Source organism: Protopterus annectens, chromosome 16.part0, assembly GCF_019279795.1.
Source record: "Protopterus annectens isolate FY-2018-M chromosome 16.part0, PAN1.0, whole genome shotgun sequence".
Taxonomy (NCBI): domain Eukaryota; kingdom Metazoa; phylum Chordata; order Ceratodontiformes; family Protopteridae; genus Protopterus; species Protopterus annectens.
The window spans coordinates 315,371,418-315,393,907 of record NC_056750.1 but is presented as its reverse complement, the minus strand read 5'-3'; the positions used below and the strand labels follow the sequence as shown (position 1 = coordinate 315,393,907).

Genomic DNA, 22,490 nt, shown 5'->3' with positions numbered 1-22,490 from the left:
GGGACCTTTGTTTTTGATTTTCTTGTCGGTTAGTTATTCATTACCCAGTCCATTTAAAAACAATTTGATATTCATTACGACTATCCTGTGTTTTCTTCCAACAGCAGCTTCTTAATTGTCCCTGGATATGTTGTTTCAACTTTGTTTTCTTTGCTGAGAAATCAGGGCAGATAGAGCGTTTAATGTTTTGTACACTTGTCAACTCAGGTTTTCCCTTTAGTAAGTACTTGATTTCTGGAAGACTGAGCAGCTGTTCTCCTCTTTCAGAAGGAAATTTCTCTCCATTGCCAAACAAAAATCTTTTCACATGGATGGCCACATACATTATTTACCATCAAGTAGCTAACCACCCACTGAAAAACGCTGTGGTCAGAGACCAGTTTATGAGGGGTGTGGCTACTTCCAGTGACTCGAGCAAGCCTTCATTGCAAACTTTTGCACCTTTACCTCTTGGTCCTTCTCTCCATACCTTTACGAAGCATTATTGTTTAAACCATGACTCAAGAAGTTGTATACTTCAGGACTCAGCCATCTGAAACTGTGCCCATACTCTTCAGTTACTTCCACCCTGGGGGTTTACTGCTTGGAATTCAGCCCGTTCATGAGACCCTTTAAAAGATCCTTGAAATTAAATATCATCGATGTGTTCTTATTGTATGTCTTAGTTTTTTTCAAGCACTCTCCTTGATGGGTCACAGATAGCTTCTCACTATCACCCCCTGCTTGGCTGACAACTCTATTTAATTTAAGCTGTTTGAGTTTCCTGTAAGTTTAGCAAGTATACTGAGTGATTTTGTATGTTACCAGTGTATGTGTCAAATTGCCATTATTTCTTGACTTGCAGGAGGTGTACTTACTAGTAACCAGGGCAAACTGGCAGGTCTCAGGGGAGAGAGGCATTTATGTAGTTTGTGCATTGTCGCTCGTCTGGTCAGGATAAAACAGACAAACATATGTGGGATCTATTCAAGTAGCTTTATTACACACAAATACATCAGATATGAGGCTTTGCAACTTAAACTTACAGACTGACTACCACACTCATACATGTCAACACTCTGGCTGTTCTCTCAAAATGGCACTGCTGCCTGCAAGTGCTGTGTATTTATATGCATGTGCTACATCTGGAAATGCTTCTTAAAGATACATAAACACGCTCTGATCTACATCCTCCCTCTTTGAGAAATAGTCCTTATATGAAACGAACAGTATTCAGTGGCATGCAGTTATACAGAACTAGCTATTTGACATGCAATCATACAAAATTAGACACATATAAAACAATTATGTCCATGTTGCTGTGTATTTTACACTAGGTCTGGAAATATGACCTGATAGTGTAACATAAAAGTCAGAATTGGATGTAGCCATGGGAACTGTCTTCAAGGAATGTTCAACTTTGGGGACATCTGAGACATCATCAGGAATGGGAATGGATACTGCAACAACGTTCTTTGGTACGAACATTGTCAGGGTTGCTCTGAGATCTAGTGTTTGTATCACAGGTACGATTCTACAGCATCATTTCTGATACAGGAAGATGATGTCTGTGGTTTCTCCTGTACTCTATACCCTTAGATTCCACCATGTAGGATCTCAGCTCAGTACATATGCCTCTCACTTCACCAATTCGATCAAAGCCTTTCGCATCCTCACTGTCTCTCCTTCTTTTAACGGTGAAGAAATCTGTTCATTTGATCGTAGCTGGACTTCTGAGAATGCTTCCTAAAAGGTTGGGCTTTGATTGCTCTGTTGTTTTTAGAATTAGGCACCAACAAACTAGAACTGATAAGCAAGGTTGTTCTGGTTTGCCTAGATAGATGTCTCTGAGCAGGCGAGCCTAGTTGGTTGTCATGGGATATATTTATGAGTTTGAGTAAACTGAAGAAGGTATCAGTATTGTCGCACTTTGGCCTCTCCAGTAATTGTTTTGCACTCTGTACTGCACGTTCATCAAGGCCATTTGACTGAGGATATTCAGGACTGCTAGTAAAATGGATAAAGTCCCACTCTTTTGCAAATCTCTGAAACAATGGACTGGTAAACTGAGAACCATTGTCAGAAATAACTGTTTGTGGACTACCATAGACTGAGAAATGATGTTTCATGTTAGTAATAGCACTGGACATTAGATTAGGTAGCAAATCGATCTCAAACCAGGTCGTATAAGAGTCTACCGACAATTGACCAAGGTAGTTCAGGAATTTGGCTTAGCTGAAGTAGCTCTTTTTGCAATTGCGGAGTAGTACTGTTGCACACTGAACAAGAAGAAAACACTTTATCAATTTCTTTCGCTAAAGAAGGCCAAAATACTAGTCCTCATGCCCTTCTTTTGGTAGAATTGGAACCTGGGTGGCCACGATGCAAAATCTGGATGTGTTCATGCTGCAGGTAAGTAGGAACAACAACTGTTGGACCATTGAAAATGATGCCATCTTCCATCAGCATCTCATCTCTGTATGGAAAGTAAGGTTGCACTTCTGGTGGTACACAGGATTTCTTTAACAGCCATCCTACATTGATGAAGTGGTTGAGTTTTTGCAAAATTGGATCAGTCTTTGTATGATCTCTCAGCTCATCAGGTCTCATAGTAAAAAAATTACAGACTTCTATGACATCAAAGATAAAATTCTCTGCATCAAGTTGTTCTGTAGTGTTTCTGGGCGATCTGGATAAGGTATCGGCCAGATAAAGAAGTTTACCCCTTGTATAGACCATTTTCAAATTATACTTTTGCAATTTAGGCATCATTCTTTGTAGTCTTGCTGGAGCAGAATGCATTGGCTTCTTTAAAATAGTAATTAAAAGTTGATGGTCAGTTTCTATCTGTATTGCTCGGCCATAAATATAATCATGGAACTTTGAACATGCGAACACAATTGAAAAAAGTTCCTTCTCAATTTGAGCATACTGCATCTCAGTTTGAGTAAGAGTTCTAGATGTACAGGCAACAAGTCGGCCCTCTTGAAGAATAACTGTGCCAAGACTGAACTTTGAAGGATTACAGGAAAGAACTACTGGTTTGTGGACATCATAGTATCTTAATGTAGATGGGCTAGCAATTTGCTGTTTGAGGTTATCAAATGCTCTCTGGTGGTGTTCTAACCATGACCATGCAACATTTTTGCATGTCAGCTCTCTTAAAGGTGCTGATAACTCACTAAAGTCAAGGATAAATTTGCCCAAATAGTTAACCATACCAAGAACACGCTGTAAGAATTGGACATTGTCTGGAGCTGGCATCTCAAGAATGGCTGCTTGCTTGGAAGGATCCAGTCGTAAGCCTGTACTAGTAAATAAATTACCTATATAAGTAACTTCTGGTCATCTGAATTTGCATTTCAGAGGATTGAGCTTTAAATTCACTTCATGCGCTCTGTCTGGAACTGAGGTTTCTGTCATGTACTGCTTCACCATTACCTCCAGCCAGTAAATAATTAACTATTATTGCACACAGGTAGCCTGAAAAAATTTGCTCCATTGCACACTGAAAGACTTCACTGCCAGAATTTATTCCAAAAAGCATCCTGAGGAATCTGTATCTACCAAACGGTGTACTGAATGTAGTTAGTAGTGAAGATATGCGATCAAGCATTACTTGCCAAAATGAACTCTTTGCATCTAGGACAGAAAAAGCAGTGGCATTTGGCATGAGGATTGCAATCTCCTGTACTGTACGCATAGGATTATGAGGTCTTTTTAATGCCTTAAGTCTCTTGGGTCAATGCATATTCTGATTTCATCTGAAATTTTCTTATGAGCAGCTACCATGGAAGATACCCACTCAGTTGGCTCTGTGACTGGACAAATCACACCTTGCTGCACCATTTTGTCTAACTAGATCTTGACTTTGTCCTGCATAGCTATTGGAAGTGTCATTGCTGGTCTGACCACTGGACTGATGTCTGGGTCTACTTTCATGGATTACATAACTGGAAGTTTGCCTAGCTTGTCGTTGAACACGTCAGCATACTCAGAGAAAATAGTTTCACTGACGCTGGAACTGGGACACGTGCTTACATCATGTACTTCTTTCGTAAAAGAAAGCAGTTTAATTCTTAAACTGTCTCTGAGACCTAATAATGACTGCATAGGTCTTCTGACTGCATAAAACTGCAAGCTGTAACTGTATCCAGCCGAATAACATGAAAGCACTACCGAGCCTTTGGTTTGAATCTCTTCACCTCCATAAGCAACATATTTTGCACAATTGACCAAATTAAGTTGCTCACCAGGCCTCACCTTAGCAAATGTTTCTGCTGACATTACATTACACTGTGAACCAGTGTCTACTTTAAGCTCTATGGGTTTACGATTGATCAGGGCAGTACAAAATATTTCATTCTTTGCCAGCAAATCTACTGCATTAACGTTTTCATCAACCACTGATACACTATCTCCGTAGAAAGTAGGGTTGCAACTCTCTACATGACCAACTTGCTTTTTTGAGTGACCTTTCTTAATAACTCGAGGCTTGCTTGATTTACAAAACTTTTGAAAATGGTTCCATTTTTTTTACACTTGTGGCATTGCTGACCAAAATGCTAAGCACTTTTCTGTTTTAGACTCCACAGTTACGACAGTTAACAATAAGACTTGACTTGGGTTTTTCTGATTCACTGTTATACTGTACTGAGCATGCCCTTTTTACTGAATTAGTCTTGGAACTTGCTAGAAAGCAATGAGTTCTCCCTGCCACACCTACAGGGGTTGCTGCTGCCATGTGCTCAGGCCTGTTCATGCTTGCCACGTGTTGCTTGCTGTCTACGTTTGCTATAGAGGCTGTTGAAACCATGCTCTTATCATTTGCAAGCATACTTGTGTGCCTTTCTGTGAGCTCATGGATTTGACAAATCTCTGTGGCTTTGCTTAATGTTAAATCACTGTTGCGAAGTAAAATTTTTCTCACTGCAGCACTATTAACACCACACACAAGCCTGTCCTTAATTAACTCATCTTTCAAGTCACCAATTCTGCACATTTTAGCTTTGTTTCTCGAGTCAGTGTGATATAAGCTGCCAAAGTTTCACTTGACTTTTAGTCTCTTGTGTAAAATAAGGGTCTATGTCAAATATTCAAACTTCCAAAATGTTGAATACCGTATGGTCGATATTTGGAAGTTCGAATATCTAATAAAAAAAAAGAAAAAGAAAAATGTACAATAACAGTGCGAGCAGGGGGGCAAGCCCCCCTGCACCCCCCACACCACCCCCTACTTAAATATACCAACTCCGAGACCGCACTTCAGTGCAGAAAATGGAAATTGTCCCATTCTGCACCGTACGGTGCCGTTAAAAGTCAACATTCAAACACTTGAAATGTCGAACATATGGTCTCGACCATATAACGTTCGACATTTTAAGCGTTCGAATAATTGACATATACCCTAAAATAAGTGCCTCTCTAATGTAACATTTTGGGCATTGCACATTTCTCTAAATTGATTCAGCCAGTACCACAGTATGATGGTTTGCCCCTTCTGCATATATTTCTGGTGCATATACAAATCAATGCTCTTTCAGTGGCTTTTGATCCAGCTAAGTTAAGCAAAATGAATGCCCTTGTATGTGCATCTTTGTCAGAAAAAAACTGCTTGTATGAAAATATTGTATTCCTGCTCGAATGCTGTCCAGTTCTCTGCTATATTATGATCAAACACAAGTGGACTTGGTTTACGAAATGCCTCTGCCATATCAACACACAGTAACGAAGGTGCTTGAAATCATGTACGTACATACACACGCATAAATATGTATATGCCAGAACTTGTAATTATGCCCAGTAGCACAGCAAACTCTTTGATATAACTGTACTTTGCCAACTAAGTCTCCATAGTACAAGAACACTCTGAAATCACTGTACTTTATGAAACCACTCAGTGTAAGAAATGCTTTGAAATGACTGTACTTTGCGAATAAACTGTACACGGCAAAAGAAGCTCAGAGTAAGAAACACATCGAGAGGAATGCACTTTGCAAATGAACTGTACACAGCACAAGAAACTTTTCGAAATGGCTGTACTTTGACTGCACTTTGCAATATAACTGTACTCTGCACACAGCAAACTCTCTGAAATAATTGCACCGTAATAAAGCACACACACTGCAAACACTTTACAGACTGAGATACTTTGAGCAGTTCTAGTTATGCTTTGAATGGCTTCGGTCAATGCGAAATAGTTTGTGGCCAAACACGGTCCTTTACTAAAAACATGCAGTTGCCTTGTCCTTTAAGCTTAAATATGCCCTTTTTTGTACTCATTATGCCATTTTAATCTCTTATCATGCTCCTTATACTTTTCTTGTGCCCGTTTTACTTTAAGCATGCTCGTTATGCAAACCAAAGATAATTCTGAGGCCCATATGAATAGTTTTGCTATTTTTATCAAATATTGTGGTTTCAAACATTTTGTTTAATTAGTAATTCAGTTTGTGCATTTTGTTTGCTTAATAATCCATTTTTGTGCTACTCTTTTAATTAATGATGCGTTTTGTGCCTTATAAATGCGCTGTTTCGTTTTCTTTGCCAAATAAATCATTTGTGCAGTTTTCTTTACCTTTAGTTCATTTCTGGCCCTTTTTTGTTTGTCTGTCCTCCATTTCACTCAACCTGCTTAGTCTGCCTTCACCTTCAACTCTGCATATCATGGCTCGAAGAAGTAGCTCTTCTAATCCCACTTCTGACACCATGTCGCTCGTCTTGTTAGGATAAAACAGACTAACATTTGTGGGTTCTCTTCACGCAGCTTTATTACACACAGACACATCAGAAATAAGGCTTTGTAACTTAAATAAAGTTACAAACAAACCAACTACCACACACATGCATGTTATCATTCTGGCTGTTCTCTCAAAATGGCACTGCTGCCTGCACGTACTCTGTATTTATATGCATGTGCTACATCTGGAAATGCTTCATAAAGGTGCATACACACGCTCTGATCTTCATGTATGATGCCAGAGTTTGTTCTAGTACTGACTGTGGGATAGATTCCAAAAGACTTGCTTTCTTTGTAAGTGGATGTTCATCGTGCATACAGCTGCAGTCATAACAGATGGGTTATCCTGCCGTCAGGCGGGACCTCGGTCGGCCGAATTCCAAAGTCTAGGTCCGGCGTCGGTTGTCGTCGCTTCTTCCCTGACGTCAGTGCGGCAGGGGTACAAAAGAGGCAGCCGACACCATTTTCTTCAGTCTTTCTTGCCGCGCGGTGCCCGAAGCAGAAGCAGTTCGCAAGTGCCGGTCAGCCAGCTCCTGAGATTTACGAACGTATTTCAGCCGAAGTCTTCTTGAAAGCTAAGTACCCCGTTGGGGAAACTTTTCTTGCCTCAGACCGATGTCAGACAAAGTTAATAATTGCATTTCACGTGGGAAGCAAATACCGCATAAGGATTTCCACTCTTTCTGTATACCTTGCTTAGGCCCAGACCATGACGTCTCGGCCTGCCGTTTTTGTGCTAGATTCAACAAACGCACTATTAAGTGTCGGGCGGAGTTCGCCCTTCACTTTTTTGGCAAAAAATTTAATTATATTATGTCGTCGGATACTCCGACTCCAGTTTTGAGCAAAAAACGCAAGGATAAGGACCGACATACGAGGTCCGCACCACCTACTGAAACCACGCTAAGGCTGACTACCGGTTCTCTGGTACTCAGCGAAGCGCCGACGCAGCCCCTGAGTACCGATGAGAATGCATTACTGGTGTCTTCAGTACCCGAGGTTGCAGGCTCCTCGGGCCCCCATTCCTACTACAGATACCGACGCCACTCCTGGCAGGGAAACTCAGAATTTACAAACCACAAGGAGCCAGCAAAATTGACTTCAGAAAAAATGTGTATTCATAAATACATACAGCAGACAAACCGGTTTCGGCTGGACAGACACAGCCTTCCTCAGTGTATAAAAGCACCACACAAAAAACATGCTGTTTAAATATTATAAAGCCATTTCCCATTGGTTGAACATTCATAAATATTCATTAAGTCCAGGTGGGAATAAACCCCCTAACTTGATGATCCACTTTTTTTCTTTATTATTTAAGATATTATGCCACTCAGTTTTATACACTGAGGAAGGCTGTGTCTGTCCAGCCGAAACCGGTTTGTCTGCTGTATGTATTTATGAATACACATTTTTTCTGAAGTCAATTTTGCTGGCTCCTTGTGGTTTGTACTGTTCTGGTATGTGGAGCCTGGCATTTGCTCACGTGCAGGGGACTTTTCTTTCTGAAACTCAGAATTTAGACAGGCCTGCCATTTCTCAAGGGGCCTTCAGGCCTTCCTCCTTCTCTATTAAAGCCTTCACTAAATCTAAAACAGCCATGAAAACCAAAAAACAGGTTCCTCAGACCCCCTCTCAAGGCACCATGTCTAAAAAACAGATGCTTAAAATGGCTGAGGATTTGATTACTCTTATCAGGGGTTCTCAACCCCCCCTCTGTCAAAAGGCCCGGATTAGAGGAAGACTACCCTTCCTCAGATCAAGCTTCTATTACCTCAGAACTATCTGAGGACCAGGATTATGCCTATTCTCCATTCGAAGATTCTGATGCAGAGGAGTCTATTCCCTCTGTCTCCCCCCCCCGAGGACTTCTCTTTTTGGGAAACCCTGCATACATTGAGGAACACTTTCACTGGGAAGGCCAAGATTACTCAGATTCCAAGAAAAGGCTCAGGGAATTTCTTCTGCTCCCCCAGCATAGGCCTCTGGCTATCCTACCTGTTTTAGATATATTGGATGATGTGTACAGAGAAGCCAGCCTTAATCCTGATTCTTTGCCTCCAGCTCCTGTTAAACCAGACAGGTATTACCGGGTTCCTGATTCTCACCAGTTCCTATATAAAAGCCATACTGCTGACCCAGAAACTATTTCACAGGGTCCCAAGGGAATTAAGGCCTCTACTGCTAAAAACCCATTACCTTCAGAGAGAGATTCTAGAGCTTTAGAAAGGTGGGGGAAAAAGGTGTACACCTCGGCCACTTTAACCATGAGGGCATTAAACTGTCAGTTCCATATGTTAAAGTATCAACAGTTTTTGATATCTCAGCTGAAAAGCAAGATGATACAACCAGAACGACCAGATTTAAAAGAGTTGCAGGATTTGTTCCATAGTGCAGAGCAAGTGGGTAAACATACCTTGCAGTGTGGTTTTGATGCTTTAGAGGCCTTATGTAGAGCTGCTGTTACGGGGTCTGTTATACATAGGCATGCTTGGCTCAAAGTGCAATCCTTACCAGATCATGTCAAAGCTAAATTATTAGATGCACCTCTTCAAAAAGATGTATTGTTTGGTGTTAAAGCTGAGGAGGTACTAAAGAAAATGGAGGAAAAAGCGAAATCAATGCAAACAGTGAAAGATTTCCTGCAGGTACAGCCTCCACGTTTCAGCAGAAACTGGCCTTCAAAAAATTGGTCCTTTCCAGTCACGGACAGACCTCAAAGGGGCAGATACAGGCGTCCAAGGGGTAGAGGGCAACCCCAAGGATCTTTCAGAGCCAGACAGTGGCAAGCACCAACCCCAAGAGGTGTAGAAGACAGATCACAGTCTTTTAGAAAACAGACACAATGACTTCCCCCTACACCTGCCAAGCAAAGCTTTAATGGCAGCACCTTTGGGCAGAAAACTGACATTATTCTCAAAATATTGGCATATTGTTACAAGAGACAAATGGATTCTGGACATTATAGACAGAGGCTACAGGTTCCACTTTCACACCCTTCCAAAAATGAGAGGCATGCCAAACCTGCCACAAAATCAAAGGGCAGAGGCACAAAAACAAATTTCAGCTCTCATGGACATGAAAGCAATTCAAGAGGTACCTGCAAAAGAACAAGGTCAAGGGTTTTATTCCAGACTATTCCTGGTACCAAGGAAAGACAAAGATTGGAGACCTATCTTAGACCTATCCACCCAAAACACATACCTACAGGTGCCAAAATTCAAGATGCTCACATTACAGCAGCTTCTTCCCATGCTGGGCAAGGAGTCTTGGCTGGTAACATTGGACCTCAAGGAGGCATACCTGCATGTCCCTATCAGGCAAGATTGTAGAAGATACCTCAGATTTCTTGCAGGTTCAACCCATTACCAATTCTCTGCATTGCCCTTTGGCTTATCTACTGCGCCCAGAGTGTTTACGAAATGCCTGGCATCAGTAATCGCCTTCTGCAGACTACAAGAGATACAAATCTACCCATATCTGGACGACTGCCTGATCCAAGCAAGGACATACTACTGCATCACCTGGCATTTGTAATAAAACTATTGAACTTCCTGGGATACACAGTCAACAAAAAGAAATCAAAACTAATACCCTCTCAAATAATTTTCCTGGGTGCCAGCTTGGATACAACCACCCAGATGGCCTACCTCACGCCAGACAAGCAAGAGCAACTGTCTCAATACTTCAGAAAAATGGCAACTTACACCAGGCTAACTGCAAGGAAAATCCTGCAGGCTCTGGGATTCATGGCATCTTGCATCATACTAATCCCATGTGCAAAGCTGCATATGAGGAAACTTCAGTGGTACCTAAACAACTTATGGTCTCAACACAGTCACAGCTTGGAAGCAATTATACCAGTCATTCCATGCCTTCAAAAGGAATTTATGTGGTGGGCTCAAGCTTGCCAAAGAAACACAGGTCTTCCTTTGTGTACCTCAAGCAACTCAAATCATCACAACAGATGACTCAGACTACGCCTGGGGACCACACATGACAGATCAGTGCATTTAGGGAAAATGGACCCGAAAAGAGAAGCACCTTCACATCAACCAAAAGGAAATGCTAGCCGTGCAAAAGGCTATTATGACCTTCAAAGACCTACTGCATCCAGGCCAGCTATTGATAAGGACAGACAACACCACAGTGATGTGGTACATAAACAAACAGGGAGGAACTCATTCATACCCCCTGTGCAGGCAAGCCATGACCCTATGGAACACAGCACTGGAATTGCAAATTCAACTACAGGCGCAATTCCTGCCAGGGAAGGAAAACACACTGGCAGACAACCTAAGCAGAAATATGACAGATCCACACGAATGGAAGTTGCATCCTCAAGTTTTCACAAAGATAACTCAGGCATGGGGACAGCCAGACATAGATCTCTTTGCTACCCACAGAAATTGCCAGTTGAAAAAATTTTGTTCAAGGACCTATCATCCACAGACCTGGAAAGTGGACGCACTTTCCTTCAATCGGGCAACATTGTCAGTCTATGCCTTCCCGCCTCTTCCTCTGCTGCCCAAAGTTCTAGTAAAAGCCAGAGCAGAGAGGCCGAAAATGATTCTCATTGCTCCAGACTGGCCAAGACAACACTGGTATCCGCTCCTGAAGAGCCTGACACATTCCCCACCATGGATCCTGCCTCTAGTCCCTCTACTGTTGTCCCAGCACAACTACAAAACTCTTCACAGCCATCTCAAAACTCTAAATCTAGCTGCATGGAGAATCCCTTGATTTCCCAACAGTTTCTCCTCTCCAAGGAGGTGCAGGATGTCATCTTGGAGGCCAGAAGACCTTCTACTAGAAAGGCCTACTCCGCCATAAACGATTTTGTGCCTGGAATCAAGAAAAGGGACAGAATCCTTGGGTAATAAACATACTTCAAATTTTACAGTACCTAGCCGAGATGTTAAACAATGGACTTTCCTTCTCCTCCATCAAGATGCACGTGTCAGCCATTTCTGCACAATACAACACAGACCCTCCTTTATTCTCTCATCCTCTCTTAAGGCAGTTCCTCAGAGGGGCAAAGAATATAAAACCCCCAAGGAAACCACCAGTCCCTGCTTGGGACCTCAACTTCGTATTGGAAAAGCTGACCCTTCCTCCCTTTGAGCCAGCTTCTTCATCAGAGTTACAGTACTTGTCATGGAAAACAGCCTTTCTTCTGGCTATCACCTCAGCTCGCAGGGTTTCGGAGCTACAGGCCCTCATGGCTGTGCAACCATTCATCATTTTCCATCAGGACAGAGTTTCCTTACGAACCAACCCTACCTTTATGCCAAAGGTAGTATCCAGTGTAGCTTTGAATCAGACTATCCACTTACCTACCTTTTATCCTAATCCACAAAACAAAGGGGAAAGACTAGTACATTCCTTGGACATTCACAGACAGCTTTGTTACTACTTGGACAGGACAAAGCCATTCAGGAAATCTGAGCAACTCTTTGTGTCCTATGCTGCAGGTGCTCAAGGAAAGGCTATTTCCAAACAGACAATTTCAAAATGGATAGCCCACTGCATACGCTTTTGTTACTCATTTCATGGGAAAACTGTGCCTGCATGCATCAGATCCCACTCCACCAGAGCCACAGCTACCTCTGCAGCCTTCCTCAGGGGGGTCCCTACCAAGGACATTTTGGAAGCAGCCACCTGGAGTTCAGTGCACACTTTCTCCAAGCACTATCACCTCCCACTATACTCAAAATCTAGAGCAGGCTTTGCCAGAGCAGTCCTGCAGGGCATCCTAGCCCCTCCTAGTTCCACTTAGTGCCTACCACCCTTACTTAGCTTTGGGATTCTACCCATCTGTTATGACTGCAGCTGTATGCACGATGAACATACTACAGTTTTGTACCTACCATAAATGTAGATGTTCGAGTGCTCATACAGCTGCAGTCCAGGTTGCCCTCCCTCCATCCCCTCTTAGGACAGGCCTTATGACAAACACTTTTCATACAACCTTTTTGGGGTATTCTTTTATGGTGTATTTGCTTGCAACTACTGTTTTTGATTTTTCAACATTGCATCTTTGCATAACATTATGTTTGCCTTCCTTCTGGGGGCACCTGACATCTGGGGCAAGAAAAACTGAAGAAAATGGCGTCGGCTGCCTCTTTTGTACCCCTGCCGCACTGACGTCAGGGAAGAAGCGACGACAACCGACGCCGGACCTAGACTTTGGAATTCGGTCGACCAAGGACCCGCCTGACGGCAGGATAACCCATCTGTTATGACTGCAGCTGTATGAGCACTCGAACATCTACATTTATGGTAGGTACAAAACTGTACTTTTGCTGTGGTGTAAGGCCTATCTTTAAAGCAGGCTTACACTGGAATAAGTCACTTGCACTAAAAGCAAATCTTTTGGAAATGGGCTCCATATCTGCTTTGAGCATGGGCTCTCCAGATGAATGCCATATTGTAATTCGTGCTGAAGTGGAAGCCTTTCATTGGCCCCATCAATAAGTATGTTCTTTGAATTTACAGAAATTTACTGTAACTATGAGGACCAATGAAAGTATTTGCAAATGTGCACTATGACTCATCGGGCCATTAAAAAGAAAGTGATGGAGACAGAAAAAAGTAGAAGCCTCTTGCATTTCATGTCTTTGTGAATGCAGGTTTTGCCAGGTCCACAGAAAGACCAAGCCAAAAAGCTGCTTAAATAAAATACTTGTATGAAAAGCTTCCAGGAAAGGTGGTGAAGAAAAACTAGGCATGAATCTTTGAAGTAGCCCAAAAATATTTGATGCAATAGCAGCTTTTAATTGCCACATAAAATTGCTAAGTATGGTGTATTACCTCTCAAATCGTAGATAAGACAAGTGTAACAAAAGAAAATGTCTGCCGGAGGTGTAAAGAAGAAAGAAGGTATTTTAATTAGGCATGAGAATATTTGAAGTACTGGATATATAGAAATCCTGTCATGGTTATAAAGAATCCGGAGAATTCCATTTTAGCAGAATGATACTATTTGCTTTCATACGGCACTCATAAAACTAAGCAGAAAAATACTAGCCTTCCTTCAAGGAATAATATTGGTCTTTATTGTTTTCAGATGGCAGCAAGTTAAACCTTTAATCATAAGTAGTATAAATTATTGTGTAGTGCATGGAGTGCTGTGATTACTCTCCTTTATACGGAAAAACAAATCAGTCCAGTGCCACTCTAGCAAGAGACCCAATATTAACAGATGTTAAGCACCTCCTACTTAATTGGTTAAGGTCAGGTTTCGAGCTAGGTGGTTAGAACTGCCAGCACTGACTGCCAAACACAGTGGCAGAAAAAGAGTTGTTTATGCCTGCTGTTCATCTTGTCCCTGACTTCCTTTTATAAACTTGGAAAGTAGCTAGAATAACAGGTTGTGTTAACAGGATCATATCCTGCATTTTCTGAAGAATACTAAGTCTGAAACTCAAATGTATGTTATTATTTAGTGACTTCACTGGTCAGAGATTTGTCCAAAAACCAAGTATTTTATGAGGAACAGACCAAACATATGAGGAAAAAATTTGGACATTCTGCAAAAGTCTGGACAATTGAGAGGCATGGCAAGGTGAGTGTACACATAAAGGATTGTGCTACTCTATTTTAATAACAGCATTCATTAAGTGCTTTACAGCTTTGAAAGCCAGCAAAACACAACACTTTTTTTCCTGCAACTAGTACTACATGGAGCACATAAAGCGCCATCTGTTATAAAGAATTATGATCCTGTCTCCGATCATAACCTTTAATTATGTGTTCTCAACATTAATGCCAAGATTCACTTCTCAAGCTTCACTCTAGAGGTAAATTTCTTGGCACCCATGTCTTGAACACATAATAAACAGGTTATAATTGGTGACATGATCATAATCCTCTATATTATATATACTGTTGGTTAATAATTGTAAAATTATGTATTGTAATTGTAGTGTATAAGAATGTAGTATACTCTGGTGGAGTAGAGGAATAAAGCCTTGAGCATGACCCAGCTGACCTGTGTGCGATTAGTGGCTCAGGTAACAGACAGAGTAGCAGGAAAGAGATGGGCATGTCCATCCAAGGTGGGAGAGTGCTCGTTGATATGCTCCCTAAGGGGAGGCATGGTCCAGAGAGGGAAGTTGCCATCAGACATGATCAGCGAGTATGGGGGATGGGGAAGAGGAGTGGCTACATCATTAAAAAAGGATGGAAATGCAGATGAGCCGAGCTCCCAGGACACCCTCAAGATGCATGAATGGCACTACTGAAAAAAATGAGCAAGTCCAGGGGCATTGGAGAGTAGCTGATAGACCCATTGTATACATTGGGTACAGGGGCTGGGCTGGTAAACATGAGGTCCAAGGGGGTCCCCCCCCCAAAAAAAAAAGGAGTATAATGTATAGTAACCTATTATTATTTCAACTGCTGTCTCTTTTCTGCTGACCCTTTCTCATTTTCTCCTGTTATCTACTTCAGTATACATAGTACTTTGCATTGTTAAACCATTGTGTAGTGTTACTGAGTTATTGATTGTATTTATTAGGTGAACAACCATGTCTTCATATACAGCTTCTTGTTGCCAAAGTTGGTGTTGGTATTTCAACTTGTGATTTCACTTAAGGTTTGTAACCTTAAGGCAGTACTGAAAATGGTCCTCGTAGATTAGTGCTCTACCTTAACAGATGTAAAATAAATGTCTAATTTTTTAATTCCGTAGTAAGCAGATGCACAAGTCTTCTGCATAATTCACTGACTGCTTGAGAAGTTATCCTTTTTTGGAGCATTGTTTATTAGTAAATGACTATAATGATGACCAGTATTATATTATTGTTTTACAGAAGGCGGATTGTAATGCCCAAACAGGTAGCTGATGTTAAACTGTTTAAATAAAAGCCATAGGGATTGTGCTTGAGAGCTTTGCTGGATTTCTGTTGAAAATGATCCCTTGCTTCTTACTAGAAGTTCTATAAGAAAAGATTTTGATCCCTTTGAAAAAATACTTAAACCAACAGAAGCTTTAATAAATTTCAGAAGCATTCACATTTAGTCAGTTATATTCAAAGAAGGCTTATTCAGATTGCAATTTTCATCTTATAGACGTCATAAAATCCGGTCATAAAATCCATAGGTTATTAAAGTTCTACTAGTTTAAAAATTATCAAAATATTTTCATGTAGAGCTTTGTAGCAAGAAGCAAGGTATCATTTTCAACAGAAGCCCAGCACCACTCTTGAGCTAGGTTTGATTTTGCTTTTTTATTACTCCTGGTGGTGGCCTCTAGGCTCCCAAAGCTTGGTTTATCTTGATTAGAGTAGCTTCCATTTTATGGGACTTGTGATTTTGGCATAATAACAGTTAATTGATATAAAGTTGTATATTCTGATTGATAACCATAATGGTAGTTTTCTATATGGATGTTATGAAGCTAAAACTATTGCACTTACAGAGATGTGCACTGAAAAAAATGTATTTTTAAACGCAGCTGATAATTTGAGCAGTGCCCAGTCTGGTTCCAGTCTCTCTCTGGCATCAGCAGCAACTACTGAAGCAGAAAGTGTAAATTCCGATGGAGCATCTTCTCAAAGGTAAGATTCTTCTTTTAATAGTTAGTTGTTTTAATATTTATTTGATGTATGACTATAATAACTTTTTTACTGCCAGCTTTCAAAATAACTTAAAAAAGGCATTAATCCTAGTTATGCACAGGTATTTAACATTTGTACTTGAAACCTCATTCTGTATTAATCTTTCATTTTAGGTGGATGTTATATAAAGGTAAGAGAAGAGAATAAATAAACACAACTTTTTTTTTAATTAGCAAGAAGTAGCAGCTTATAGTACTTATTTTTATTTATTTATTTTTATTTTACATTTGTTTACTGGGAAAGTCCGACTGGGCTAGTTGCCCATTTTCAGCAGAGGTCCGGGAAGAAACGCTCTATTTTTTTAACAGTACAAAAATTTATAAGAAAAACAAGAAGAAAGAAATTACAGTACCAAAATCATATGTACTACATTCCAGTATTCACATAAATAATAATTGTTGTAATATACAAAACCAGTGTTTACGTTAGTTGAAGTTAGCTCGTGACATAACACATTAATGTCAGATAATTCCAAAGGTTAAATTGGAGATAGTTAGAAGGATTACATAATACATTGATTGCAGTTCCAGTGGTTACATTAGTGATAGTTATGTACAGTTTAAGATACAATCAGATAGACCAATGACATTGTAAGTACACTTTACTAAGATTCAGTCAGATAGACCAATGACATTGTTTACATTTGTGGGATAAAGAAAGACGGAGAGTACTTAAGGAATATAAGTATTTGTATATGTTATGTGAGTAGTTTTGCCTGGGTCTGAACAGGTGCATGTCCATGAGCTAGTTAAGTGGGATTTGAGAAGGTATTTAAAGTTGGCTTTGTTGGTTTGAGTTCTGATGTTAAGTGGTATGGTATTCCAGATTTTTGCAATGTAGTTGGAGTATAGGGAGTCTCCTGAGCTATTTTTACTTCCAGAAACATCCATTAGAGATTTGTTGCTGGATTGTAGTAAGCGGTTGCTTGGGTATTGGTTTGAAAGACCTTGTAAGGCTGTTTTTTTTTCAGGTTGGTAAATTATTTGATGGGCTATAGTAAGTTGGTTAAGAGTGAACAGGTTGGGTAGTTCTAGCCAAGAGAGTTGTTTAAGGATCAGGCAGTGATGAGACCTAAAGGCTGAGTCAGTAGCAAACTTTGCTGTTTTGTTGTAGCAGGTGTCTAATTTGGCTAGGTCAGATTTGTTGAGATTAGTGAGTATAGGGGATGCATAGAGGTGTGTGGAAACTAGGTGGGTTCTGGCAGTAATGGTTTTGGTAATGTTGGAAAGGTATTTCCTGCATCTGTATAGAGTACCAAGTTTTTATGAACTTTTTTTATTGTTTGGGCATATGTAGGTCAAACTTCATGTTTTCATCTATTATAACACCAACAAGTTTGGAAATACCAATAGAAAAACACAAACTTGGGTTCAGATCTCTTTCTCGGATTATCCCTGAATTTATGAAGGAAAATGAGGGCCAGTAAGTTACAGTGGGGAAAAAGTATGTCAAGATCATCTGAAATGCTTTTGAAGCACTGAGGATGAAATAAAAAAAAGGAAAGAGAGACTATAACACTAAACAGTTAGGGTTTCCTATCAGAATTGCAAGACCCATAATTAGCAGCCCTGCACTCCAAAAATTAAATGCAGCTTCAATGGAAATGTATTGAATGCTGAAACTCATAGCACCTTTAAAGTGTTTTTACCAAGTGGCTGTGCCCCATTCCACCACAGACATGGGTGGCTGTGTTCTCACAGCCTTGCTACTAACATGTATTGAGTTCACAGCATTTTAGAGTATGGGGAACAGTCTGAGGTGCTGCAACCTCATACTTAATATACTACATTTCCTCACATTTGCAGTCCGACTATTGCAAGGATCACAGTTAGTGTCATTGGAATATCAGAAGGCACCCATAATTCAGCTTTCAGGCAACAGCAGGTCAAGGTCAGAAGAAGATCTTTTGGACTAAGCTAAACTACCTTGTATGATTTGCTAGAATATGAAGAACATTAAGTGTGAAAGGCTACATAACTTGTGGGTATTAGATTATAGCTGCAACATTTGCAGATATGATTCACAGTTCACAAGCTTTAAGAAGGATTTCAGCTGTTTTAACCCATCTTGATACAGTTAGTAGTGCAAGCGTTTCTTGAACCTTACCATTCAGTTTCACCAAGATCACTAGAAAGCAGCTTGCTAAACTGCTTGAGATGACCCCAAAAGATGAGAGGCTTATTGTTAAAAAAATAGCATCCAAGGTTTCTTAGACTTTGTTCATATACTTTAACCTGCACCTACCTGATAGTATTATTATAATAATAATAATAATAATAATAATAATAATAATAATAATAATAATAATAATAATAATAATATTTGATTACTGGGAAAATCCAACTGGGTAGAAACCCATTTTCAGTGGAGGCCTGGAGAGAAAAGCTCCAAACTGTTACAAAACATATACAGTCTTCAAAAATAAAACAAAACCATCTGCAGTTTTAATAATTATAACAATTTAGTGATAATATAAAACATTGGTTATGAATCAATACAATCATTTAATATTCATAGAAATTTTAGACAATCTGTAGAGAAATTAAAGGTGAGTTAGTCTAATACAAACAGGAATTGCAATATAAAGTGAGGGAAAACAGGCTTATGGTATATTTAAAAAGAAAGCCAGGAAAGATAGTTTGATGGAAGTAAGGAGGTAAGTGAAGAAGGGAGAGTAACAAAGGTATAAGGAATGAAAAAGTAATTGTTCACATTTATGGATATACTTAATTTCTTCTTCACCTTAGATGTTTATCTTGACTGTTTTAAGATGACTGTTGTCTACCCAGTAGGAAACCCTTCCTGCCCCCAAATCTGTTAACTATCTCTATTGAACGTAGGCTATCCAAAGTATTCGGAAAAATTATAGCCACTTGGGTAAACTACATTTTAACTAACAAGATAATCTTTCAGTGCCACCTTGCCATTAGAGAGGAATGCAACAGTGCAACAGCTTTCTTCTCTTTTGCAGACTATGCCTGCCATGTCATGGAGCAAAAGAAGCTGGCCATGCCATTTTAACCTACACACACTGAGCCTTTGACTTACTGGGACTTCTCATTGTTACTCATAGAGCTTGAAAGGCAGGAGTGGCATATGGTGCAGACATCTGATTTGCTCCATATCTGATCAAGAGGAACATAAGAACTGTTATCCTTCTACCCATCAATGCAGGTACCACACAACTTCATATTGAAGTTGTTGCTGTTATTCCTTAGCATTAATACTTGTCACCTGGCAGGTGCAAACCTATATGTGACATGCAGATCTGGTGTTTCTGAGGAACAACAGCCCCATTCTGTACAAACTCCTAATGATGAATTCATTCCTATGCCTTACAGGGAGACTATCAGCAAGGGAAAGAGCCCACAACCTACATTCACACCCAGAAAATGCACCCTTTCTTTGGAGCCTCTTCCACTACAAGGCATTACTCAAAGCACAGCTTGTTTGCACCAGGTCTCACGTTAACAGATACTCTAGCTCTTTGTTAACTTGAAAGTCCATTTACAGAAGGCTGATAAGTGCAAATGCTTTATGGATAAGGCAGTAGTGTAATGTGTGATAGTACAGTATAAATGTTTTCCCTTCATGTGCCTCAAAGCATATTCCTTTAAAATGTATGTAAACAACCTCATTTTTTACTCTTTCTCTTCTTCATGCTTTCTTCTGCTTGAATACTTTATCTCTCTCTGTCTACTTAAGTTTTATGTGCCTTTGGCATCATTTAGTCTTCTCCATTCCATTATCTCCCACCTTTCATTTTAACCTTGCATTTCATCACTGAACTCTTACATTTAGTTCATTGTATTTGATCCAGTTATGTAACCACAGCTAACTTTTCAGTTTGTTTCATTGATACTTGTTACTTATTTTTGCATTACTCATTTTGTGTGCTTTATTGATAATTTAAATGTTTCCTGTATATTGCATGCTGCCCCTTAACTTTGTCCAGACCAAATCTGAAGTAGGTCCATTTCGATAAATGTTTTACCCCAGTTAACAAGTTTGAATAAACAAACAAGGTTCTTGACAAAGATGTTGCTCTAGTCCAACAATGTTTCTTTACCCATAAATTGCAGATATATTTAGGATGACTAAAGCTATGGTGTTTGGAATTCTGCTAAAGTTTGTACATGACTCACACATCATACCTCACTTCCAAACTTCTAGAAATGGTTCTGGGGACATGTAACTTTAGACTAAAATACCTGTCATTGAAGACCCAAAATCACTCACCATGCTAAACTGATCCAGAAGGTTAACCTTTGCATACATAGACCATGTGTTATTCTGTATGGGCATGTACCCATAGTTTATAGTCTGTACATTATTCAACATTGAAATTTGTGATGTTAATCATATTGATCACTGCTGCCATAGCCTTAGCTATATGAGTTATACCCTGCTGAAGATAAACAGCTGACCAGCTTTCAAAGCTTCAGGGCACCTACCACGTACCCAGACTGTCAGGCAACTCAAACTGAGCTGACCAAAAGACAAGTTTGGACATAAAGCCCTTCAAAGGTTTACTGCTGCCGAAGAGTATGCTTTTCTAAGGCTTTCTAGGATAGTCAGCTGCCCCAAAAAGTCAAATAGGATGTATAAAGTTCCTCAATCTTTTAAATTTGTATACACTATTCCCAAACCTGAGCCAGCAGCTATAGCTTTAGTTGATCCCACTGCTGTTAAGCATTTAGTTAATTCCAGTCATACTCTATCTGGTAAGGGTGGGGAAAATTATTGATAGGTATGGGAAAATAATGTATATTTCTGCAACTTTTATTTTCAGAATTCTGAATTGTCAAGCTCATATGTTAAAGTTTGTGACAAATTGTGACAGTATGAGGAATGTTTTATGTACAGTTTGTTCTTGTAAGGACAAATCTGCTTTAAATACCTTGGTTTCTTCTATTACACAGGTCACTGCTCATTATTTACATTGTGTATATGACTCTTGATGCTTCTTCTTGGGCTATGGCCACTGATACTGTTTTGAGGAGGTTTGCATGGCTGCATTCTCAGAACCTCTCAGATAGTGATAAAAATGAGATTTTAAATTCTTCCTTGGATAGAGATTGTGTTTGGCCTCTCTGCTGCAGAGATGATATAAAAGTGTGATGACAGGGGCAACCTGATTCAGAGAAATCTGTAAGAGTTTCAGCCCTCCTTTTCCAAATTGTCCAAGGGATGTTCTATCTCCTCATCCAGTTTTGACAAAAAACTGAATAAACAGTCTCAACAAAGTACAGGTAAACAAACATTTAAGAAGAAACGACAAAGGGGTTCCAAAAAGAAGATTTAATCTCTCAAAACCAAGGGCACTCCAACAAGTTTGAATGACTGTTCAATAGATCTTATGAACCCGCCCCACCCTGGCCTCTTTTTCCCCTAGAAAGTCTGAATCTACATTTTATTATTTGACAAGAGATATTTCCAGACAAATGTGTTCTGAAAATCATTCATCACGGTTACAAATGAAGATTCCCTCTTTCTACATGGTCAGTCTGTAGCCTCCAGGTGAAACTCTTTTCCTTTCCACCAGTTCTTCATCACATGCTGTTCCAAGGAGTTACAGAACCAATACCTCCTTCTCCGGTAGGGAAGGGTTTTTATTCAAGGATGTTCCTAGTACCAAAGAAAGAAAATTCTTGGAGACCAGTTCTGGATCTTTCTTTCTTTCCTAAACCTGTTTGTGATAGTGCCCAAATGATGCTACTTCACAACCTATTACCTTTTCTTCCTCATTGAAGTTTCCTGACACTAGACTTAAAAGGTGTTTATCATCAAATTCCTGTTCATACAGACTTCAGACATTTCTTAAGGTTTTGTGTGTCTGGATCACATAATCAGTTCTTGCCTTTTGGGTTATTCACTGCACCAAGAGTGTTCACAAAGTGTCTAGCTCCAGTTATAGCTCATTGCAGGCTACAGGGTATACATATTAAGACAACTTGCTAATCTTTGCAGAGTCTTTTTCAAAGTGTCAGGAATCTCTCACTTAGGTAAGAGGTCTCTTACACAAGCTGGGATTCCAAGAGAACATTCAGAAATCTTTGTTGACTCCTTCACACAGGATTGTGTTCTCCTGATATATCAGCTGGACATCTCAGTTAGGAGAGTTTTTCCTTTAACAGGAAAAAAATAAT

General features: G+C 39.9%; 1 protein-coding gene across 10 annotated transcripts in view; it reads left to right on the top strand.

Moving 5' to 3' along the window:
* Nucleotides 1-22,490, top strand: part of CAMSAP1 (calmodulin regulated spectrin associated protein 1) — a 1,635,252-nt gene that overhangs the window by 1,489,507 nt on the left and 123,255 nt on the right. For all 10 annotated transcript variants that reach the window (XM_044057912.1, XM_044057905.1, XM_044057911.1 and 7 more), the window contains one exon: nucleotides 16,179-16,281. In XM_044057912.1, the coding sequence (XP_043913847.1) occupies nucleotides 16,179-16,281 (103 nt within the window). The remainder of the gene's footprint in view (nucleotides 1-16,178; nucleotides 16,282-22,490) is intronic.